General features: G+C 44.8%; 1 protein-coding gene across 1 annotated transcript in view; it reads right to left on the bottom strand.

The window, feature by feature from the left end:
• LOC308308133 (E3 ubiquitin-protein ligase SH3RF3-like) overlaps window positions 1-26,486 on the bottom strand; it is a gene marked incomplete at both ends in the record, with an annotated part of 206,526 nt that overhangs the window by 64,204 nt on the left and 115,836 nt on the right. Inside the window, 2 exons of the mRNA XM_080753500.1 lie at window positions 2,897-2,992; window positions 15,690-15,965. Coding sequence (XP_080609626.1) covers window positions 2,897-2,992; window positions 15,690-15,965 — 372 coding nt within the window. The remainder of the gene's footprint in view (window positions 1-2,896; window positions 2,993-15,689; window positions 15,966-26,486) is intronic.

The raw sequence follows: 26,486 nt of genomic DNA, 5'->3' as shown, positions 1-26,486 counted from the left end.
TTGTTCGCTGACGTCTGCTGCAGCTGCACAAACCTTGCATCTCCATGGTGTCTTTTTTTCCCCCATAAATTAATGTCCTACTGTACTTTGTCATATAAGAGTGCCGTGTTGTGGGCTTGTAGATCAGCTATTCTTGCTCCTTTTGAAAGTGAAAGCAGTCCAGAGTGTCGGTGGGTTTTATAAATATTTTGGCAGCTGCTACCCGTGACTTGTAAATAGACTAAGCCCCCATGCTCCCCCCACCCTTTTTTCTGCCTTTGTATTTGATGTCATGCTTTTTCTGATTTTGAAATTGATATTATCCTAGATAAAGTACTATGTTCTATCCGTCTGTCTTTCAATGTTATATGAGATACTTAAAGAAAGTGTGATCCCTGTGGAAATAAGCCTCGGCTTTCTAGGATCTCCTTTTTGTTGACCTTGTACCAGTGATTTGTACTGTCATGAAACTGTACTTTTTTCTATTGCAAACTTCTAATAAATTCTTCAATCAATCAATCAATCAATCAATCAATCAATCAATCAAAAACATCATATATATTTTTATATTAACAAGAGCTTATGGGATAGTTCACCACCAAAATGTTTTTTTTTTTCTTCTATCGATTACTCACCCCTTTGAACTACTCCGCATCAAGGAGTTTATTAGGTAGGCCCTAAAAGTATGTCCTTGAGCGCAGGGGAATTATGTATGCGATAACGTCTTGCTGTGCGGTCATTATGGCTTATATGGACACGACGGGGTGATAAATGGAATTATCAGCCTGAAGTGTCCATATAAGCCATAATGACCAAGCAGCAAGACCTTATAGCACATATTACCCGGCTAATACATAAAATTAATAATTTGACTCAAAACGAATTCACAGCTGATTTCAGCGCTCGACCAGTCAGAATCAAGCATCCAAACAAGCCGGGTAATAATTTGGGTTAAAACTGTTTCCGGTGGATAGTTCCGGCCAAATTGTAGTCTTTGAGGACTACAACATGACGTGTTGTGGTTTCCACTCCAGACCGGTTACAAGCCCGAAAAGTGAAGTGATCCCAGAGTATGGTTAACCACAGCTAACTGCCAACACTCCAAGTGTACACGTTTACAAAAAGATAGTGGTGTGTGTGTGTGTGTGTGTGTGTGTGTGTGTGTGTGTGTGTGTGTGTGTGTGTGTGTGTGTGTGTGTGTGTGTGTGTTGTGTGTGCGTGTGCGTGTGCGCTTGCGTGTGCGTGTGCGTGTGTGCGTGTGTGCGTGTGCTTGTGCGCGTGCGTGTGCGTGTGTGTGTGTGTGTGTGTGCCAAATGCAGACAGACAGGCGGAATAAACAGAGTTTATTATGAAAACTCAACGGGAATCGGCAACAACAGAACACTGTGACATACTGTACAACAATGATCTGACAAAGGAACTGAACAGACAGGGGAGTATAAATACACAAGACTAACTAGACACAGGTGAAACCAAACATACAATCAACACAGGGATTGGCTGAGGCACAACAGGACACAGGAGGAGAACATGACTCATCAAGGTGAGGTGAGACAACAGGACACAGGAGGAGAACATGACTCATCAAGGTGAGGTGAGACAACAGGACACAGGAGGAGAACATGACTCATCAAGGTGAGGTGAGACAACAGGACACAGGAGGAGAACATGACTCATCAAGGTGAGGTGAGACAACAGGACACAGGAGGAGAACATGACTCATCAAGGTGAGGTGAGACAACAGGACACAGGAGGAGAACATGACTCATCAAGGTGAGGTGAGACAACAGGACACAGGAGGAGAACATGACTCATCAAGGTGAGGTGAGACAACAGGACATAGGAGGAGAACATGACTCATCAAGGTGAGGTGAGACAACAGGACACAGGAGGAGAACATGACTCATCAAGGTGAGGTGAGACAAGGCAGGAAAACAACTACAGGGGCAGACAGGAAACACTGGGTACCAAACTATAAAATAAAGGCAAAACCAAAAGCACAACAGTGAAACCAAAATACAAGACTTTAGGCAACAAGGCCTAAAGTCCCAAACTCAAAATGCAAGGGCAAAGCCTCAAAGTTCAAAAACTAATATTTCCACACTGACAAGAAATAGTGAATAGAAAGTCCAGTGTAATAGAAGCTCAAAACAAGGATATTTCACTGTTAGACAAGAGAGCTAGGAACACGTTATTAAAGTGTAGCCAAAGCTTGCAGTCTTAAAGTGACAGCTGCCCATTCAGTGTCCAGGGTATGCAAGGTCTGAATCTGATTATGTGGCTCCAAGGGACTGCTTGGAGTGGACTGAGTCTTAGCATGTATAGTGTATGATAAGACTGAGTCTTTACATGTACAGTATGATAAGACTGAGTCTTTACATGTACAGTATGATCAGACTGAGTCTTTACATGTACAGTATGATCAGACTGAGTCTTTACATGTACAGTATGATAAGACTGAGTCTTTACATGTACAGTATGATCAGACTGAGTCTTTACATGTACAGTATGATAAGACTGAGTCTTTACATGTACAGTATGATCAGACTGAGTCTTTACATGTACAGTATGATCAGACTGAGTCTTTACATGTACAGTATGATCAGACTGAGTCTTTACATGTACAGTATGATAAGACTGAGTCTTTACATGTACAGTATGATAAGACTGAGTCTTTACATGTACAGTATGATAAGACTGAGTCTTTACATGTACAGTATGATAAGACTGAGTCTTTACATGTACAGTATGATCAGACTGATAAAGCGTCTGTGTGGCTCCACGCGGCCACGAAGGACCATGAGGAGCGAACTGTGACAGTGTGTGTGCGTGTGCGTGTGGGCGTGCGTGCGTGCGTGCGTGCGTGCGTGCGTGCGTGCGTGCGTGTGTGCGTGTGTGCGTGTGTGCGCGGGCCTACCTCCACATAGAGAATGGGGAAGATGCCAATCTTGTCTCCCAGCATGCCCTCTGCCCAGTTATCATCCACTCTCCTGATCACCGTCAGCACCTCGTCCTGGAGAGAGAGAGAGAGAGAGACCTTTAGTTATCATTACACCTAGAGAGAGAGAGAGAGAGATAGAGAGACCTTTAGTTATCATTACACCCAGAGAGAGAGAGAGAGAGAGAGAGAGAGAGAGAGAGAGAGAGAGAGAGAGAGAAAGAGACCTTTAGTTATCATTACACCTAGAAAGAGAGAGAGACTACTGTCAGCACCTCGTCCTAGAGAGAGAGAGAGAGAGAGACATTATAGATACACTGGTAAGATGCCATAAGGGCGAGAAGCGACCTCACACATGGGCACACATCTGCCTGGGTGACAGCAGACTGCTGGGCGAGCACTGGCTCTTTGGCATGAGATCAACTTTCCCTCTGCCTCCTAAAATAAATATTGGCACTTTGGCTACAGTGTGTGTGTGTGTCGGCAGTCCAAGCGTTCTAGAATCAGGTTGTGGTCGCAGCGATCGTCGCTGCGGTCTGAATCCCCTTTAAAAGCGACATGCAGCAGCGCCGCAGCGAGCAGCCAGGATCACACACACCTGCAGGGAGAACGTAATCCCTGCACACACACACACACACACACACACACACACACCTGCAGGGAGAACGTAATCCCTGCACACACACACACACACACACACACACACACACACACACACACACACCTGCAGGGAGAACGTAATCCCTGCACACACACACACACACACACACCTGCAGGGAGAACGTAATCCCTGCACCCACACACACACACACACACACACACACACACCTGCAGGGAGAACGTAATCCCTGCACCCACACACACACCTGCAGGGAGAACGTAATCCCTGCACCCACACACACACACACACACACACACACACACACACACCTGCAGGGAGAACGTAATCCCTGCACCCACACACACACACACACACACCTGCAGGGAGAACGTAATCCCTGCGCACCGCACACATAGCCAGGGACCCACAAGCCCAGAATGGGAGATGACCTGTGATGTCATGCCGTACTTTTTATTTCTGTTTTATCTATTAGTTTGGTCATTAAGGTCCGCAGAATGAGAGGCCTGCTCTGCCGGAAACATTGCGAAAAAAAGTTATGGCCATTTGTATATTCACTGTCCCATTGACTTCACTATACTGGAAAACAAAGTTTAAAAAAAAAAAGAAAATAAATGTGCTTTAAGTAGCCTGTGAGGGGTCGAACTAGGGGTTCTTCATGATTCTGAATCCATTGCAAGCATTTGTTTTGCATGAAAAACATTCCTAGGGCAAAACATCAGCCCCCAAAACTGTGAAAAGTGATGATTTTTTGATGACTCGTCACTTTTCACATTTTTGGCCGGCCGAAATTTAGCCCAAGGAATGTTTTTCATGCAAAACAAATGTGTGCAATGGATTCAGAATCATGAAGACCCCCTAGTTTGACCCATCACATGCTATTTAAAGCACATTTATTTTTGTATTCTTTTCCTGTATAATGAAGTCGATGGGACAGTGAATATACAAATGGCCATAACTTTTTTTCGCGATGTTTACGGCAGAGCAGGCCTCTCATTTTGTGGACCTTAATGATCAAACTAATAGATAAAACAGAAATAAAAAGTACGGCATGACATCACAGGTTAAACCTTATTCCTTGAGCTTTTGGGCTTGTGGGTCCCTGACTAACAGCACTCTTCACAACGCCGCCGCCCGCTCTCTCTCTTTAAGTGCCAATTCCCGTTTCACTTCTGCTGTCGTCTCCTCTCCTCTCCTCTCCTCTCCTCTCCTCTCCTCTCCTGCCCCCCTCCCCCTCCCCCGTTCCCCCTCATCTGTCCCATCTTCTCTCTGCATTGCGCAGAAGGTGTGCGGCAGTTTCCCAGGAATGATCTACAAGCTCACAACAGTTGCATCTGCGACGCGACATGAGCTTGTATGTCTGCTGTTAACCGGAAGTGTCCCACAGATAATGCTACAGTAAATTCTTGTGGAAACAGGTGGATAGGTAAAACGTACTTATAATTTACGTACTTGGAAGTCTTTTTTTTTGGGGGGGGGGGGGGGGAATATTCCGCCCCAGCAAGATAATTGACATTGATGAGTATCGCGATAATATCATAAATCGTGATATCTTTGGTCACAATAATCATGATATGAAACTTTCAAATCATCCCCATAATGCAGTCCAGGTCTCTGATTGGCCATCCTACGGACCATAATGCAGTCCAGCTCTCTGATTGGCCATAAGGGACGACTGTTGATATTGTTGGTGAATAAGTGTGTATTAGTCCTACAGAGTAATCACCTCTCACACAGAGAAAACACTCACACAGGCGGTGGTTCCACATGACAACATGCACACAGTGCACCGCAGGGGGAGATGGCTGGGAGTGTGTGTGTGTGTGTGTGTGTGTGTGTGTGTGTGTGTGTGTGTGTGTGTGTGTGTGTGTGTAGATGGCTATGTCCTATAGGTACAGTAGATGCATTTTTACTGTGATCAGCTTTGCCCCACTTTCTCTAAACTTTATGCTATATAAGTGCACCCTGCGCTCTCTCTCTCTCTCTCTCTCTCTCTCTCTCTCTCACACGCACGCACGCACGCACGCACGCACGCACGCACGCACACACACACACACACACACACACACACACACACACACACACACACACACACACACACACACACACACACACACACACACACACACACACACACACACACACTGCACTGCTGATAGGTAGGATATGGGACTGTCGTCTTGGCACAAATGAGTGTGTGTGTGTGTGTGTGTGTGTGCGTGCGTGCGTGCGTGCGTGCGTGCGTGCGGTCGGGCGTGCGTGCGTGCGTGCATGTGTGATAACAGCAGGAACAAAATGCTAAGCTTTGAAGAGCTCAGGAGCCCAGGGAATACTAATGAATGTTTACACCTGACCCAGGAAGAAAACACATCTCACTATGAGAGAGAGACACAGAGACACAGAGACAGAGAGAGAGAGAGAGAGAGAGAGAGAGAGAGAGAGAGAGAGAGAGACCTATAAAAGCACCTTTATTAAAACACTGCAATACAAAATGACGCATCACAAGTCACAAATAACAGCCCTTATGCACGACTCATTGTGTGTAGAAAGATTCTCCTCACAGCACATCTCTGAGCCCAGAACAAGATAAAAGTCTCTAAATTGTCCACTATTTTATGGTAGGTAAACAACTCCACCCTGAGGCATGCTGCCAGCCGTCCTCCAGTACTGCACTGGCTCTACGTTCCTGGTTCCCTCTCTCTCGCACGCACGCACGCACGCACGCACGCACGCACACACACACACACACACACACACACACACACACACACACACACACACACACACACACACACACACACACACACACACACACACACACACACACACACACACACACACACACACACACACACACACACACACACACACACACACACACACACACACACACACACACAGTGAGACACAGAGAGACAGCACGACACAAAAAGAGACCCAATAGACGGATAGAGAGACACAGAGACAGAAAGAAAGAAGGGAGAGGGGGAAGTGATGAAAGAAGAGAGAAAATGGGCAAGAGGGGAACGAGGGAAGAGGGAGGAGTTTGAGAGAAACGGAGGGAGAGTACGAGAGAGAAAGTGCAGAGGCTGGGAGGAGTGAACGGCAGAGAGGAAGAGTGAAGGAGGTTAGGGTACAATGAGTGGAGGAGTGAATGGCAGAGAGGAAGAGTGAAGGAGGTTAGGGTACAATGAGTGGAGGAGTGAACGGCAGAGAGGAAGAGTGAACAAGGTTAGGGTACAATGAGTGAAGGAGTGAACAGCAGAGAGGAAGAGTGAACAAGGTTAGGGTACAATGAGTGGAGGAGTGAATGGCAGAGAGGAAGAGTGAAGGAGGTTAGGGTACAATGAGTGGAGGAGTGAACGGCATAGAGGAAGAGTGAACAAGGTTAGGGTACAATGAGTGAAGGAGAGAACAGTAGAGAGGAAGAGTGAACAAGGTTAGGGTACAATGAGTGAAGGAGTGAACAGCAGAGAGGAAGAGTGAACAAGGTTAGGGTACAATGAGTGAAGGAGTGAACAGCAGAGAGGAAGAGTGAAGGAGGTTAGGGTACAATGAGTGGAGGAGTGAACAGCAGAGAGGAAGAGTGAACAAGGTTAGGGTACAATGAGTGAAGGAGTGAACAGCAGAGAGGAAGAGTGAAGGAGGTTAGGGTACAATGAGTGGAGGAGTGAACGGCAGAGAGGAAGAGTGAACAAGGTTAGGGTACAATGAGTGAAGGAGTGAACAGCAGAGAGGAAGAGTGAACAAGGTTAGGGTACAATGAGTGAAGGAGTGAACAGCAGAGAGGAAGAGTGAACAAGGTTTGGGTACAATGAGTGAAGGAGTGAACAGCAGAGAGGAAGAGTGAAGGAGGTTAGGGTACAATGAGTGGAGGAGTGAACAGCAGAGAGGAAGAGTGAACAAGGTTAGGGTACAATGAGTGAAGGAGTGAACAGCAGAGAGGAAGAGTGAAGGAGGTTAGGGTACAATGAGTGGAGGAGTGAACGGCAGAGAGGAAGAGTGAACAAGGTTAGGGTACAATGAGTGGAGGAGTGAACAGCAGAGAGGAAGAGTGAACAAGGTTAGGGTACAATGAGTGAAGGAGTGAACAGCAGAGAGGAAGAGTGAAGCAGGTTAGGGTACAATGAGTGGAGGAGTGAACGGCAGAGAGGAAGAGTGAACAAGGTTAGGGTACAATGAGTGGAGGAGTGAACGGCAGAGAGGAAGAGTGAAGGAGGTTAGGGTACAATGAGTGCACAAGGCCAGGAGCGTCACAAGGGGGAGGGGGGGAGTGGGACTGAGTTACCAGGGCTCAAGGTGGAGGGGCCTTCATTATTTTATACTTCAGCTATTGAAAAATAGCACACATACAAGCTCACACGGTGAGCTTATAGATCTGCTATTTTTGAAAAGTCGTGAAAATGTGTGCAAATCTTTAACTCAAATCTGCTTCTGGGGGGTCCCTGGAACTAAATATGTTTAGATGGGAAACAGGTTTTTCAAAAAAAAAACCTTAGAGGGATTTGAAATATTCAAAGAATGCACACATTGTCACTTTTTTTTCAAAAATAGCTTGTAGCGAGCTTGTATATCCGCTATTTTTCAATAGTCAAAGCACAAAATAATGGGTTCCCAGTCTAAATGGGTTAAGCCCCCTCCCCCTAGGAAGAACATTCATGGGGGGGCCGCAGTGAATCTATCAGGGCAGAGACATGGTGGTGTTTGTGTGTGTGTGTGTGTGTGTGTGTGTGTGTGTGTGTGTGTGTGTGTGTGTGTGTGTGTGTGTGTGTGTGTGTGTGTGTGTGTGTGTGTGTGTGTACTGTAAGATTTGTAAGATTTTATTGAAGGGAAAGCCCCATTGAGATGCAGCATCTCATTTTCAAGAGGGACCCATAAGAACATGACATACAAAAGAACATGAACAGCAGACATACGTACATACAGGACAGAGGTACAGAAACATTCTTACACAGATAGCTTGCTCACCCTCACCCACCCACCCCAGCACCCACCACATCAGCTGATGAGCAACAAAGTGGCGCAGTACAAACACATAAGCAATGGTTGTACATACAGGTAAAGTTCGTTAGAAACACATACAAGGTGTTTCAAGATGTAATGTAAACCCAGCTGAAACCCCACCTCCAGGTCACCTGATGAGGTACCGCGAATCATCTTAACCCCGATAAAACGTTTCATTTATCTCTTCATTGACACGCGGCGCGTGGAGCCAAACAGGCTAGCAGGCGTGGGATAGCGGCGGACCGCACTGAGCCCTCCGGAGGAGGATTTCTTTATGAACCCTCAGCCGACTGCACAGAGGCAGCGTTACTCACAGTAAACACCCTGAGGGATGTGTTTCAGAGGAAGTAAGGGTTAATTAGGTGTACAGTGCAGAACCAGGGGAGCTGGTGGTCCCCTGGTCCCCCTGGGAGCACCAGAACCAGGGGAGCTGGTGGTCCACTGGGAGCACCAGAGAGTGGAAACTCATTTGCTTCACCTTCCAGGCTGGAGGGGGAAACCGGCGGCTCGCAAGGAGTGCGAAGGACCGACCGACCGACCGACCGACCGACCCACGACATTGTCTGATATTTTTGTCACTTATGCGAATGTGGTGGTTCTCAACCTTTTCAGTCCGCGACCCCCAAAATAAGCATATTTGAACTGGAGACCCCCCCCCCCCCCTTGCACAAGCACTTGGAATTGTAGGAGTTGGCATTACATTTAGTTTGACTCCATCTGTTCCATTGTGAAAATAGCAGATCTACATGCTCACAACGCCTCGCAACACGAGGCTCAAAAAGTCGGGCAGTGTGTTCAAGCCTTAAGGACACAGCACCCTCAAGACAAGAGCCACAAGCACTAAACTGTCAGACGGCAATTTTTCTCCATACTTCTACAATTATTTGAGTATTCCTTTTTGCGACCGTCAGATCGCACTTACTATCATCCATTCCTCCATATATGGGCATTCCCATAAGAAGTCCTGTAAGAAGATATGGGCTTAATATTGACATCAGGCATCTCCATGTATGGGCATAGAGTGGTTCCCATGACATCACAACATACAATCCCTTTTATGCCCATAAATGGAGATCCCTGTCTGAACCAGCCACATCACTGTGATGTCACCTGTTTATACCCATATATGGAGATCCCTGCTCTGAGTATCTGACATCACTGTGATGTCACCTGTGATGTCACAATGATGTGGAACCACGTAACTCCTGACACTCTTTCATATTAGACATCTATCTATAAATGCGACAAATCTCTGTCTGTCTGTCTGTTTGTTTGTTTGTAATCCGCGTATCTCGAGAACCGTTCGTCCCACCGGCTTCAGATTCGGCACGCGCGTTCCCCGCCGCCGCGCGGAGTGCAGTGCCGGGCCTCGACCCGACCCGACTCGCGGTTTTCCGAAACCGGCGCGAAACGTTCGGAATCTCCTTATGCGGAGCTGATTGTTGACATCAGGCTGTTCCGGAGGAAATCGGCGCAAGCGCTGAGTCATTGTGACAGCTGAGTCATTGTGACATCACTTCATAAAAGGCTCTGACATCACGTACGCCACATGAGTCAACACAAAATCTCTGTGAATGTGTATGTATGTATGTAATCCGCGTATCTCGAGAACCCTTCTTCCCACCGGCACGCGCGTTCTCCAGATATGGGCATAAAGTCTGACATCAGAGTTTTCTGCAACCGGTACTGTGTGTGCAGAGATCTTCATATATGGGCATAAGTGGACAAAGACAAACAGATGGTCAAAACGGGTCCTATGACAGGTATATTGGGGTTTGCATTAAAGGGTGGGGCATTCATGGGGTTTGCATTAAAGCAGGTAGTGCAGTGCTCGGCCTCGACCCGACCCGACCCGATACACGATTTTCTGGAACCAGCACGAAAGGTTCGGATTCTGATGTCTGACATCAGGATTTTCCGGAACTGGCACTGTGTCTGCATAGATCTCCATATATGGGCATAAAATGGATGCAGACAGACAAATACAGATATCTCCATATATGGGCATAAATGGACACAGGCAAACAGATGGTCAAAGATCTCCATATATGGGCATAAAGTGGACGCAGACAGACAGATACAGATATCTCCATATATGGGCATAAATGGACACAGGCAAACAGATGGTCAAAACGGGTCCTATGACAACAGGTATAATGGGGTTTGCATTAAGTTTGTCTCCTCCTCCATCTGTTTGTCTGTGTCCCTTTATTCCCATTATGGAGATCTCTGTATCTGTCTGTGCCTCCGACTGTGTTGCAGACACAGTGCCGGTTCCCCCTTTAATGCAAACCCCATTATACCTGTTGTCATAGGACCCGTTTTGACCATCTGTTTGAAAAAGAAAGAAATCTCATATATGGGCATAAAATGGACGCAGATAAACAGATATCTCCATATATGGCATATATGGGCATACAATGGATGCAGAATCACAAAGATCTCCATATACGGGCATAAAAGGGACACAGACAGACAGATACAGAGATCTCCATATATGGGCATAAAATGGACGCAGATAGACAGATATCTCCATATATGGGCATATATGGGCATAAAATGGACCCAGAACTATAACTGCAGTGATCTCCATATATGGACATAAAATGGACACCGACAGACAGACAGATACAGATATCTCCATACATACATACACATTCACAGAGATTTTGTGTTGACTCATGTGGCGTACGTGATGTCAGAGCCTTTTATGAAGTGATGTCACAATGACTCAGCTGTCACAATGACTCAGCGCTTGCGCCGATTTCCTCCGGAACAGCCTGATGTCAACAATCAGCTCCGCATAAGGAGATTCCGAACGTTTCGCGCCGGTTTCGGAAAACCGCGAGTCGGGTCGGGTCGAGGCCCGGCACTGCACTCCGCGCGGCGGCGGGGAACGCGCGTGCCGAATCTGAAGCCGGTGGGACGAACGGTTCTCGAGATACGCGGATTACAAACAAACAAACAGACAGACAGACAGAGAGACCTGGCCAACTCGGAACAATGTAAATAGGGAATGAATGCCCCGCCCTTTAATGCAAACCCCATTATACCTGTTGTCATAGGACCCGTTTTGACCATCTGTTTGAAAAAGCGACAGAAATCTCATATATGGGCATAAAATGGACGCAGATAAACAGATATCTCCATATATGGCATATATGGGCATACAATGGATGCAGAATCACAAAGATCTCCATATACGGGCATAAAAGGGACACAGACAGACAGATACAGAGATCTCCATATATGGGCATAAAATGGACGCAGATAGACAGATATCTCCATATATGGGCATATATGGGCATAAAATGGACCCAGAACTATAACTGCAGTGATCTCCATATATGGACATAAAATGGACACCGACAGACAGACAGATACAGATATCTCCATATATGGGCATAAATGGACACAGGCAGACAAATGGTCAAAACGGGTCCTATGAAAACAGGTATAATGGGGTTTGCATTAAAGGGCGGGGCATTCATTCCCTATTTACATTGTTCCGAGTTGGCCAGGTCTCTCTGTCTGTCTGTCTGTTTGTTTGTTTGTAATCCGCGTATCTCGAGAACCGTTCGTCCCACCGGCTTCAGATTCGGCACGCGCGTTCCCCGCCGCCGCGCGGAGTGCAGTGCCGGGCCTCGACCCGACCCGACTCGCGGTTTTCCGAAACCGGCGCGAAACGTTCGGAATCTCCTTATGCAGAGCTGATTGTTGACATCAGGCTGTTCCGGAGGAAATCGGCGCAAGCGCTGAGTCATTGTGACAGCTGAGTCATTGTGACATCACTTCATAAAAGGCTCTGACATCACGTACGCCACATGAGTCAACACAAAATCTCTGTGAATGTGTATGTATGTATGGAGATATCTGTATCTGTCTGTCTGTCGGTGTCCATTTTATGTCCATATATGGAGATCACTGCAGTTATAGTTCTGGGTCCATTTTATGCCCATATATGCCCATATATGGAGATATCTGTCTATCTGCGTCCATTTTATGCCCATATATGGAGATCTCTGTATCTGTCTGTCTGTGTCCCTTTTATGCCCGTATATGGAGATCTTTGTGATTCTGCATCCATTGTATGCCCATATATGCCATATATGGAGATATCTGTTTATCTGCGTCCATTTTATGCCCATATATGAGATTTCTGTCGCTTTTTCAAACAGATGGTCAAAACGGGTCCTATGACAACAGGTATAATGGGGTTTGCATTAAAGGGGGAACCGGCACTGTGTCTGCAACACAGTCGGAGGCACAGACAGATACAGAGATCTCCATAATGGGAATAAAGGGACACAGACAAACAGATGGAGGAGGAGACAAACTTAATGCAAACCCCATTATACCTGTTGTCATAGGACCCGTTTTGACCATCTGTTTGCCTGTGTCCATTTATGCCCATATATGGAGATATCTGTATCTGTCTGTCTGCGTCCACTTTATGCCCATATATGGAGATCTTTGACCATCTGTTTGCCTGTGTCCATTTATGCCCATATATGGAGATATCTGTATTTGTCTGTCTGCATCCATTTTATGCCCATATATGGAGATCTATGCAGACACAGTGCCAGTTCCGGAAAATCCTGATGTCAGACATCAGAATCCGAACCTTTCGTGCTGGTTCCAGAAAATCGTGTATCGGGTCGGGTCGGGTCGAGGCCGAGCACTGCACTACCTGCTGCGGTGGGGAACGCACGTGCAGATATGGGCATAAAGTCTGACATCAGAGTTTTCTGCAACCGGTACTGTGTGTGCAGAGATCTTCATATATGGGCATAAGTGGACAAAGACAAACAGATGGTCAAAACGGGTCCTATGACAGGTATATTGGGGTTTGCATTAAAGGGTGGGGCATTCATGGGGTTTGCATTAAAGGGTGGGGCATTCATTCCCTATTTCAAATTCGGCACGTGCGTTCCCCACCGCAGCAGGTAGTGCAGTGCTCGGCCTCGACCCGACCCGACCCGATACACGATTTTCTGGAACCAGCACGAAAGGTTCGGATTCTGATGTCTGACATCAGGATTTTCCGGAACTGGCACTGTGTCTGCATAGATCTCCATATATGGGCATAAAATGGATGCAGACAGACAAATACAGATATCTCCATATATGGGCATAAATGGACACAGGCAAACAGATGGTCAAAGATCTCCATATATGGGCATAAAGTGGACGCAGACAGACAGATACAGATATCTCCATATATGGGCATAAATGGACACAGGCAAACAGATGGTCAAAACGGGTCCTATGACAACAGGTATAATGAGGTTTGCATTAAAGGGGGAACCGGCACTGTGTCTGCAACACAGTTGGAGGCACAGACAGATACTCCATATATGGGCATAAAATGGACGCAGATAGACAGATATCTCCATATATGGGCACAAAATGGACCCAGAACTATAACTGCAGTGATCTCCATATATGGACATAAAATGGACGCCGACAGACAGATACAGATATCTCCATATATGGGCATAAATGGACACAGGCAGACAGATGGTCAAAACGGGTCCTATGAAAACAGGTATAATGGGGTTTGCATTAAAGGGCGGGGCATTCATTCCCTATTTACATTGTTCCGAGTTGGCCAGGTCGCCGACTAGACGCTGGGCCGCCCGAAGGGCGGCCCAGCTTCTAGTTCTTACAATGACCTTATATTGTGGTGTATTGTTTCAACTGTTGACTCTGAGTGTCGAGGCAAAGTTCCACATTATTCTTCACACCGAAGGAAAAGAAAATCTGTTCAATTAATGACAAAAAAACCTCACTCAATGTAACTGAGATAAAGTACTATGTTCTATCCGTCTGTCTTTCAATGTTATATGAGATACTTAAAGTGTGGTTCCTGTGGAAATAAGCCTCGGCTTTCTAGGATCTCCTTTTAGTTGACCTTGTACCAGTGATTTGTACTGTCATGAAACTGTACTTTTTTCTATTGCAAACTTCTTATAAATTCTTCAATCAATCAATCAAGAAACTCTTTTAAAACACTTTTTTAGTTGTGCATTTTTTCATATTCTGTTCTTTGAAGTCTCACCCATTAGCATGTTGAAGGTCGTTCAGTATAAACTCAGTCAGATCCTCTTCAAAACAGCAGTCAAAAGACAATAAATCAAAACTGTAAATCTGTCCTAATGGGCTTTTGGAGCACACTGTAAAATATGGCCATCTGTTGGGCACTGCTGGGAGCTCCTGAACACTTTTCCATCTCCCAGATGATGTCTGTCTGTCTGTCTTATTTGTCCATCTGTCTGCCGTTGGACGGGGAATTGTTTAACGCTTAGCGCCCTAATAGGGAAACAGCCTGGTTTGTAAGCATTCAGTCAGACGCTCCAATCTATTTTATTGGCCAACGTACGTTATCACATGAATGAAATTGACTCTGGCTGGTTACACACTTGTACCACGCAGACACCAAATGCACAGTGAGACGTGTGGGAATAGTGTGTAGCAGTACAGAATCACATGATCTGATGTGTGTTTTCAGATTTGCTACAGAACATTAACCACTTAAAGGAGTCGTTCAGACCAAAACACATGTAGGGTTAAATCTGCCTTTTATCATACCCCTTCATACCTGCTTTAGTCGATGTTTTTCATAGCTGCCCCTGTTGCTAGATTTCGGCTGCCCCTGTTGCTAGATTTCGCGGGCCCTCTCATAACTAACAGAGTAGATTGTCTTTATTCTAGTGTGGTTATTTCTTTAGCTTCAAAGTTAGTACTTTTTTATTGGATTGTGTTTACACAACGTCCTGAGACCAACCACACCACTGTTTTGACCTCACAGGCACCCTTACTTGTCAAACGGCTTCTGCTCTGCACCAGAGCAGGGAGAGGAGAGCCTAGAAAGGGAGGGGAGGAGCAGAGGATCTTCTCGTCTGTTTGACAAGTAATGGTGCCTGTGAGGTCAAAACAGAGGTTTGGCAGTGCCCCCTGTCCTACTAGTATTTGTAATATCTCTCCATTATTGTGTTTTGAGTTGTTATTAATAATATAAAGTAAATAAAATAAAAGTAAAGTGGGGAACTTAGAACCGTGTGTGTGTGTGTGTGTGTGTGTGTGTGTGTGTGTGTGTGTGTGTGTGTGTGTGTGTGTGTGTGTGTGTGTGTGTGTGTGCTATGCTACCTTGCTGAAGGCCAGGCAGTCCTTGTCCTGGTCCTTGTCTTTGACCTCGAAGTCGTAGAGCGCCTTGCCCTGGGGCGGAGTCTGGCTGAGGGGGCGGAGCAGCTGGATGTAGCTGGCGGGCAGGAAGCCGTGGCAGCCGTTCAGCTCGCCGTGGTACCAGTTCTCGTCCACCTTGCGTCGCAGGATGATGATGTCACCCTTGTTGAACTGGAGGTCTCCCGGCTCCTTGCCCTCGTAGCAGTAGAGGGCCTTGCCACAGGGCAGAGCGGGCACGCTCTGGAACAGAAACACACGTTTTAAACCCTCGTAGCAGTAGAGGGCCTTGCCACAGGGCAGAGCGGGCACGCTCTGGAACAGAAACTCACGTTTTAAACCCTCGTAGCAGTAGAGGGCCTTGCCACAGGGCAGAGCGGGCACGCTCTGGAACAGAAACACACGTTTTAAACCCTCGTAGCAGTAGAGGGCCTTGCCACAGGGCAGAGCGGGCACACTTTGGAACAGAAACACACGTTTTAAACCCTCGTAGCAGTAGAGGGCCTTGCCACAGGGCAGCGCGGGCACGCTCTGGAACAGAAACACACGTTTTAAACCCTCGTAGCAGTAGAGGGCCTTGCCACAGGGCAGAGCGGGCACGCTCTGGAACCCAAACGACACACGTTTTAAACCAATTCAGAACAGGGTACACATTATTGAGTATCATTTATTTCATGCTTTAACTATTGAAAAATAGCAGATCTACAAGCTCGCAGCGCGGCACCGAGTGCCATCAAAAGGTTTGATTTTGAAAAATCAGACCTCGAAGTGAAGCGGTGAATTTTTATTCTATGTGTTCTAGAGCTATGAAATCTGTGCTCTAGAACTATGCATTCTGTGTTCTAGATCTATACTTTCTATGTGCTTTAGTTCTATATTTTTATGAATTCTGAATGAATGAATGATTTTGTCTGGAGGGCCAAATTGTCATGTGAAGCTTGACCAATCCTCAATTCTGCATGAACAGGACATGTACGGGACAGACAAGGCCACTCCTTGGGAATCTATGGGAATCCTAAAAAAAACAGGTACGGGACAGACGAAGCCACTCCTTGGAAGCGGCTTTCACCGCTTCAAAAATCGTGAAAGTTTAAATTTTGACCCGATTCTATAAGTGTCTTTTGAATCTTTTTTTTTAAAAACAATGTTTCTATGTCATGCAGCAATCTGGCCAGCCATCGTCAAAGAAATGTCCTTTTCACTTAACTGGAGCTCAGTTAGTCTGTTCTTGAGAGACTACTATGCCAGTGGTTCTCAAACCTTTTCATGTCAAGGACCAACAAAATGATATTTATTTGGCCACGGACGGACCCCCATCTCAAAATATTTAGTTCCAGGGACCACCCAGAAACAAAATTTGAGTTACAAATGTTCGCTTTAAAAAATACATACAAGTCAAAGATTTGCACACATTTTCACGACTTTAAAAAAAAATAGCAGATCTACAAGCTCACTGTGAGCTTGTATATCTAAATTTTTCTATAGTTAAAGCATTCAATAATCTCAGGCCTAAATGGGTTAAACATGTTATTCATGTCCACCAAAAGGAGGGACACAAACGCTATTAGCTGCAGTAAGGTTACATTCACAAACGCTATTAGCTGCAGGTTACATTCACAAACGCTATTAGCTGCAGGTTACATTCACAAAATCATGGCATATTTTATGTTTTCATGATTCAACAGGCATGTCAATTCAACAACGCAAGTGTAAAAATATAATGCAAAATGCTGAAAATGGGGAACATAATATACAGTATACAGTTGAGCTATGTCACGTTTCGTCGTCATATTGTTACAGGTTCAGGTTCAGTTTATTGTCACACACATCCATACAGGTACAGATACATATCCATACAGGTACAGATACAATTAAATGCTTGTACCAGGAGCATCTCAGCCTTATTACACAAAGACATGGTCACAGTGACCGACAGGAGTGTGGACCCACATACCATGCAGGCCACACAAGACAAGTCCCAACAACAACAATGCCATACAGTGTAACAGTGTACAGTTTAAAAATACATACAGTGCCCAAGTTTACCTACGTTTCACTTTCATCCCTTCGTTGAGCAACCTGACTATAAAATAAAACTATTACTGAAACGAGTGGTGTGCGATTTGATGCTCTGGTAACGTTTTTTTTGGATGGGAGGAGTGAGAACAGGGAATGGGCGGGATGGCTGCTATCTTTCATGATGTTCTGAGTGTTTTTCTTGAAGCGTGTGATATAGATTGTATGGAGTGTGGTATAGATTGTATGGAGTGTGGTATAGATTGTATGGAGTGTGGTATAGATTGTATGGAGTGTGGTATAGATTGTACGGAGTGTGGTATAGATTGTATGGAGCTGTGGCAATTATGTGCCGATAATTTTAGCAGCTCTCTTCACAATCCTCTGCAGCTGTTTACAATCTTGAACAGTCAGTTATATAGGCTATATACAGGGTAGGCCTACAGTAGGGATGTCCCGAAATCGGGTCCGATTGCGTAATTTTCAAAAGGTCGGAATCGGGGGGGAAAATCTGGGATTTCTTTCTTTAATTTAACATTACAAACAAACATAACCTGTCCGTCTGCAGAACCAGGTGATTGAGTGTGACACAGGGGCAGTCATTTCGGAAGCCACTACTTTAGACCACAGCTGAATTACTTTTTATTTATTTTTCACTAAAATGTGATAAAGCCACAAAAGCATTTCATAAATATCAGGCTACATTTCACTTAAACGCCAGAGCTTAACTCTGCATGTAAATAAGACTTTTTTTAAATTAATGTGAGAGATCATGCAGGTCATTGCAGGTTAGAAATGTATTTAGAACTTGAATATCTCAAAAGTAGTGTGTGTGTGTGTGTGTGTGTGTGTGTGTGTGTGTGTGTGTGTGTGTGTGTGTGTGTGTGTGTGTGTGTGTGTGTGTGTGTGTGTGTGTGTGTGTGTGTGCATGAATGCGATAGCTCACTTTATCAGACTGCTGGCAACATTGCTTCGTTCAAAAAGGTCCAAAGTAATCCATGAGAGTAGACTTGCTTGTCGATGTAAGCATAACATTTACATCCCTTTAGAGCGTTTAAAACTGTCCCACAGAGTTAGCCTAGCAGTAGCACTCAGCATGCACAGAGAGTGACATGTGTTGTTACAGCTAGTGTTGTTACCAGATGCCAGGTTCTGTTAACTTGCGAGAGAAACAAGCAAACTGGTCTATAAAACAAGATGCATTCTAGCCAGTGTTGCCAAATCTGTTTATTATAAGCAACTTTAGGATAGTATTTCTGTAAAGTAGGCAATATTGTAAAAATGGGGGTCCTTGCTCTGCATCGTTGTGAGCTTGTAGATAAGCTATTTGAAATATTCAAAAAGAAAAATCAAAATATTAAAAAAATATAAGTTTAGAGATAAGGGGGTAAGGCAGTTGAACCAAAGCTGCAGTAATTTGACTTGAGATAAAATAAGAGACATACTGTATATAGTGTGTGCCAGCGCCTACGTCATTGTAGTCCTTAGCGGCCATTTATTGGGTAAAAACACAGGTGTTTCAATTGTTTGATTGCATAGAACTAATGCTATAGTCTTATCAGAACACCTGTGTAAGGCTGTGTTTACCCAAGAAATGGCCGCTCTTAGAACTACATTTGGCACACCCTATAGCCTAAAAAGGTATCCACGTTAGATAATGTTTAAATAATAATAATAAATATAATAATACATTAATAATAGGTTAAATATATATTTTTTTAATATACATTGCTGAAATATTGGATCGGGAAAAATTGGGATCGGATCGGGAGTGAATATATGTGATCGGGATCGGAAGCAAAAAACAAAAACAAAAAAAAACGATCGTCTACAGCTTTTTGAAACTGATAGCAGCAATCTGTTGCCGTCGCTTTGGGACAAACAGCAGCATTTGTTTCTCAAAACGATTTTAAATAATATACAACAAAGCCTCAGATTTAGAATGTGTTTAAAGAGGTGGTGCCATAGTTTTGTACTTTTTCTGTTTTTCATGTGTCTAGGAGGTTGAAAGTACTTCATTAGACCCCCTTATGTGTTTTTTTTTTTAGAAATGATTATTCTCTTAGTATTTGTTTGTTTTCTCTTGGAGGCTGCCACCTTGTGGTGAAAAGTGTCCGTTAAAAAACACAGATTAGATGACATCACATAATCAACTCCTCCCCTATTTACCATTCACCCAACACTGTGGGGTGTGGCTAACTTCAGCTGGGTCACCACCCACCATGACATCCATGCATACTTAATGAACTGGGGGTGTGTCCACATAAAAACCCAATTCTAAGTCTTTCTGTATACTTTTTTGGAAAAAATCTTCATCCTAGTATAATCATAATACCTGATAATCATGTTTTAGAGGGGGGGAAATCATGGCACCACCTCTTTAAAGCTAGCAGCTCTGTTTCCATGTGCAGCAGGTCTAGAGCTCACTCAGGATAAGTAACAGCATCTCTGCCATATATGGTCGGCTGACAATTATAGCAGAGACAGCAGCACAATACTTTGCCAGCTTTTTTTTGCCAATTTTTTGGGGGGGCATTACTTTACGAAAAAAGACGACATTTGGAGAGTGTCAGTTACCAACTGACATCAACACTATGGAACAGTGAGAGTGTCAGTTACCAACTGACATCAACACTATGGAACAGTGAGAGTGTCAGTTACCAACTGACATCAACACTATGGAACAGTGAGAGTGTCAGTTACCAACTGACATCAACACTATGGAACAGTGAGAGTGTCAGTTACCAACTGACATCAACACTATGGAACAGTGAGAGTGTCAGTTACCAACTGACATCAACACTATGGAACAGTGAGAGTGTCAGTTACCAACTGACATCAACACTATGGAACAGTGAGAGTGTCAGTTACCAACTGACATCAACACTATGGAACAGTGAGAGTGTCAGTTACCAACTGACATCAACACTATGGAACAGTGAGAGTGTCAGTTACCAACTGACATCAACACTATGGAACAGTGAGAGTGTCAGTTACCAACTGACATCAACACTATGGGCTTTAACTGAACACTGAAGGTTTTACACCTAAAGGTATCTACATATAAAGGTATCTATCTACCTAACACTCATGTTTTAGAGGGGGGGAAATCATGGCACCACCTCTTTAAAGCTAGCAGCTCTGTTTCCATGTGCAGCAGGTCTAGAGCTCACTCAGGATAAGTAACAGCATCTCTGCCATATATGGTCGGCTGACAATTATAGCAGAGACAGCAGCACAATACTTTGCCAGCTTTTTTTTGCCAATTTTTTGGGGGGGCATTACTTTACGAAAAAAGACGACATTTGGAGAGTGTCAGTTACCAACTGACATCAACACTATGGAACAGTGAGAGTGTCAGTTACCAACTGACATCAACACTATGGAACAGTGAGAGTGTCAGTTACCAACTGACATCAACACTATGGAACAGTGAGTGTGTCAGTTACCAACTGACATCAACACTATGGAACAGTGAGAGTGTCAGTTACCAACTGACATCAACACTATGGAACAGTGAGAGTGTCAGTTACCAACTGACATCAACACTATGGAACAGTGAGAGTGTCAGTTACCAACTGACATCAACACTATGGAACAGTGAGAGTGTCAGTTACCAACTGACATCAACACTATGGAACAGTGAGAGTGTCAGTTACCAACTGACATCAACACTATGGAACAGTGAGAGTGTCAGTTACCAACTGACATCAACACTATGGAACAGTGAGAGTGTCAGTTACCAACTGACATCAACACTATGGAACAGTGAGAGTGTCAGTTACCAACTGACATCAACACTATGGGCTTTAACTGAACACTGAAGGTTTTACACCTAAAGGTATCTACATATAAAGGTATCTATCTACCTAACACTCCAAAGACTGAACAAAGACCCAGCAGAGCTGAGTCTCATGGAAGATGCAAGTCAACAAGAAACACTGTGTATAGAGCAGAGCAAACAACAGAGAGAGAGCAGGGTAAACAATAGGGGTGTAACGATATAGTAACTGTATCGAAATATCGTTTTTAACTTGAAGTATATCGAAATGAAAATAGCTAAAATCGAATCGTATCGTTTGATTTTGTATAGTATCGAATCGGCAGTGCAAAGAATCGATTGTATCGATACTACCTACTTGGGCATTGTATTTAGCATTTTTAAGAAGAACATTTTATCTCATTTGCTGCTATGTCCGAGGAGCCCGAAAAAATCCTGCTGTACCAAAAAAAAAAAAACCTAACCCTAACCCTTCAAAAAAAAAAAGAATTACCCCAAAAAATGTAGTAGGCATGATAGCAATCGCGAAATTGCATGTTTAACCCCCATAGCAACCCCATCTTTCAAACATGGCAGCCATCTTTGTTTACATTTTAGGAAAACATAATGGCTGCTATCTCATGAATGCCTGAACGGATTTCCATTCAGATTTTTTTGTTTGAAAGCTGTGAGCAATGTGGACACACGTGGTGCATTATCTAGGCATGGGTGTGCATGATCCGTGCACTATGAATTACATGGAAGTCTATGGAGACAGGGGCATATGAGAGTACGAAGGTATTGTTAAATGGCAGCAAATGAGATAAAAGGAGGGGTTGAATGACTTTTCCTTTCCATATAGCTACACTGGTCTATCGATAAATGTGTGCAATCTCTGGGTTCATGTCAAGGTGCAGGTTTGTCAATATATAATGTCCATGTATTTGGCAGATAATCACTGTGTTTACTTATTTATATCCATAATAATACATGTTTCCCTTAAAAACCTTCACTATCCACACCTTTCACACAGATTTCATTTCTTTGCTAAATAGTTACTATATCGATTTTAAATCATTGAATCGTATCGCCATGAATGATCCAATATCGTCCATGTATCGTATCGTCAACCATGTATCGTGATATGTATCGAATCGCTATTAAAATGTATCGTTACACCACTAGTAAACAACACAGAGAGAGAGAGAGAGAGAGAGAGAGAGAGAGAGAGAGAGAGAGAGAGAGAGAGAGAGAGAGAGACAGAGAGAGGGAGCCAGAGAGAGAGAGAGAGAGAGACACAGAGAGAGAGAGAGAGAGAGAGAGAGAGAGAGAGAGAGAGACACAGAGAGAGAGAGAGAGAGAGAGAGAGAGAGAGAGAGAGAGACACAGAGAGAGAGAGAGCGAGAGAGGCTGGGGGAACAGAGAGAACATCTTTTTGTTCTTCTACCCTAGCAGGTGTTTACAATGAGAGAAAGGATGACACACTCTTCTGCAAGTCACCCCCCCCCCTTCTGCAAGCCCCCCCCCCCACACACACACACACACACACACACACACACACACACACAGTGTATACACTGTAGAGGGTTTAAGTGGATCGAAGGTGAATTGATCCCAGCGTATGACGGAGGACAACTTCGCGATATATAAAATCGATACGATTATTGTGAGTGTTTTCTTTTTTTATAATTTTTTTTATCACTAATAAACGATAATAACAGTTATGGTCCCATCCCTTGGTATGACCCGAACCGAGGGACCTCCCAATCAGGGAAAGCACTCTAACAACAAGGCAACAACAAAAAGGCTCAATATGCAGAGAAAACAGAGACTAGGGCATTCACCAAATATTTGAATATTCGAATATTCGAATATCAAAGTCACTATTCGACGTTGCTCACCGAAGTCCAATATATAAATATTTTTCTCTCTCTTTAAAAATATTTAGTTTATAAAGCTTGGCTAGATAGGAAGTCATAAGAATGAGTTGTCAATGGTTCTCAAACCTTTTTAGGCTGTGACGCCCAAAATAAACATATTTGAACTGGGGACCCCAACCCTGACAAGCACTTGGAATTGTACGTATTACATTTAATGTGACTCGGTTCTGCAGATAAATATTGCGAGGCGTTATGAGCATGTAGATCTGCTATTTTCACAATGTCCGCCTCTTGCTGACTTAATATTTGACAGTTTGGCCAGTCCTGTCCAATATTCGACTATTCGAATACTTTGAGGTCGAATTCGAATTCGAATACTTCGAATACTAAAAATCACTATCCGTGAATGCCCTAGCAGAGACACAAATACATGCGCTAGCGCGTGCTTATTGGTTCTCCCTAGACACTGTAGCGCAGCCTGCAGCGGGCTGAGCTCCGTAGCAGATCACACATCAGTTTAAGGCCTGGAGGCCTCAGATCTGCACTGACGCAACAGGAAGAAAGACAGCACACGCACACACGCACGCACACACACACACACACTGAGTTACCAGGGCCCAAGGTGGAGGGGCCTCCTTCATTATTTTATACTTTAGTTATTGAAAAATAGCAGATATACAAGCTCACAGCACAGCACTGAGTGCCACGTTGCGAGCTTGCTATTTCTTTTTAAAGTCGTGAAAACGTGCAAATCTTTGAATATATGTATTTTTTAAGCGAACATTTGTAACTCAAATTTTGCTTCTGGGGGGTCCCTGGAACTAAATATTTTGAGATGGGGGTCCATGGCCAAATACATATCATTGTGGGGGTCCTTCACATGAAAAGGTTTGAGTACCACTGACATAGAAAACATAGCGTTTAAAAAAAAAACTTACAAGGATTTGAAATATTCAGAAATGTTCAAGTTTTTTCAAAAATAGCAGGTCTACAAGCTCGCAGTGCGGCACTCGGTGCCACGATGCAAGCTTGTATATCTGCTATTTTTCAATAGTTAAAGCTAGGGATGGAGCTTGTTAATTTTTATTGATAATTTTATCGATCCTGCTTATTGAGACGGGTTTTTATTGAGCCCAATATTGAGCGTTTTCTAATATTTTGTGGAAAGATTTTGTGGAAAGATTCTGAACAGAACTGGTATCTTTTTTTATTGGCCAGTTGTGACTGTGATCTATGGAGATGACAATTGACAAAAGTAACAAATATTATCATTTAGATCATTAAAACAACCTTTCATTAATGTGCAATAAGTGTTAAATGGTTTTATATTAGAATAGCACTGTGATCATGTATTGATCGCCTCTTGTCTTGATTGTTTAAACATGACATCATGGGCCGCTATGCTGGATAACAAGCTGGATAAGCCCAACACTTATTGATACCGGGTAATCAATAAATCTGTTATCGGGTTATCGAGCTACCCTTGTTTAGGGCTCCATCCCTAGTAGGGATGGAAATCGTAATCGGCCAATATAAAAAATCGGCAGGTATGATATCAAACCGGCCGAATCGGTGACCGGCAGGTCACTGACATAAATACCGGTTTTATGCCAATTGTGTCTATGGCATTGCACAGCATGATGCTCTGGTCCTGTGACTAAAGTAAACATTAGCAAGTAGCAGCCAGTCTACTTAGTGGCAGCCTACAGAATACAGATGGTGCTGATTACCTGCAATGTAAGGATATATTCCATAATCCTGTGTCAATGTCGTCTCCAAAAAGAAGGGGGGAATAAAGCATGTGTCACCTGCTTTCCTCCTGCCTTGTCCAGACAGTCATATTGGACTGAATATTGTCTGTGATTTTGGATTTTGTACTATTGTGATTGATTTGGCATTAGTGTTCTTCTAGTTTATATTGGTACTCAAATTGAAGTATGTCTTGTAGGCCTACTTGGCCTGAAAAAAAGGGTATTGGAGAAACCCTATTTTCTAGTTCTTAGCTAAAGAAATCGGTCTGACAGGTCAGACCATCAAAAAACCGGTGGATCAGTACCGGCCATGAATGTTGCAATCGGTCCATCTCTAATCCCTAGTCAAAGACAACATGGGAATGAATCCTTGGCTTGTACCCAGGGGGGGCCCAGAGTTTGAATGGGACAACATGGGAGTGAATCCTTGGCTTGTACCCAGGGCCCAGAGTGAATCCTGGCTTGTACCCAGGGCCCAGAGTGAATCCTTGGCTTGTACCCAGGGGGGGCCCAGAATGAATCCTTGGCTTGTACCCAGGGCCCAGAATGAATCCTTGGCTTGTACCCAGGGGGGGGGCCCAGAGTGAATCCTTGGCTTGTACCCAGGGCCCAGAGTGAATCCTTGGCTTGTACCCAGGGGGGGCCCAGAGTGAATCCTGGCTTGTACCCAGGGGGGGCCCAGAATGAATCCTTGGCTTGTACCCAGGGGGGGGCCAGAGTGAATCCTTGGCTTGTACCCAGGGCCCAGGGCCCAGAGTGAATCCTTGGCTTGTACCCAGGGGGGGCCCAGAATGAATCCTGGCTTGTACCCAGGGGGGGCCCAGAGTGAATCCTGGCTTGTACCCAGGGGGGGCCCAGAGTGAATCCTTGGCTTGTACCCAGGGGGGGCCCAGAATGAATCCTGGCTTGTACCCAGGGGGGGCCCAGAGTGAATCCTTGGCTTGTACCCAGGGGGGGCCCAGAGTGAATCCTTGGCTTGTACCCAGGGGGGGCCCAGAATGAATCCTTGGCTTGTACCCAGGGCCCAGGGTCCAGAGTGAATCCTTGGCTTGTACCCAGGGGGGGCCCAGAGTGAATCCTTGGCTTGTACCCAGGGCCCAGAGTGAATCCTTGGCTTGTACCCAGGGGGGGCCCAGAGTGAATCCTTGGCTTGTACCCAGGGCCCAGAGTGAATCCTTGGCTTGTACCCAGGGGGGGCCCAGAATGAATCCTGGCTTGTACCCAGGGGGGGCCCAGAATGAATCCTGGCTTGTACCCAGGGCCCAGAGTGAATCCTGGCTTGTACCCAGGGCCCAGAGTGAATCCTGGCTTGTACCCAGGGCCCAGAGTGAATCCTGGCTTGTACCCAGGGCGGGCC

The sequence above is a fragment of the Nannobrachium achirus genome (assembly GCF_963921795.1).
Source record: "Nannobrachium achirus genome assembly, chromosome: 22".
Taxonomy (NCBI): Eukaryota; Metazoa; Chordata; class Actinopteri; order Myctophiformes; family Myctophidae; genus Nannobrachium; species Nannobrachium achirus.
The sequence above is the reverse complement of the archived record's forward strand: the minus strand, read 5'-3'. Positions and strand labels throughout refer to the sequence as shown.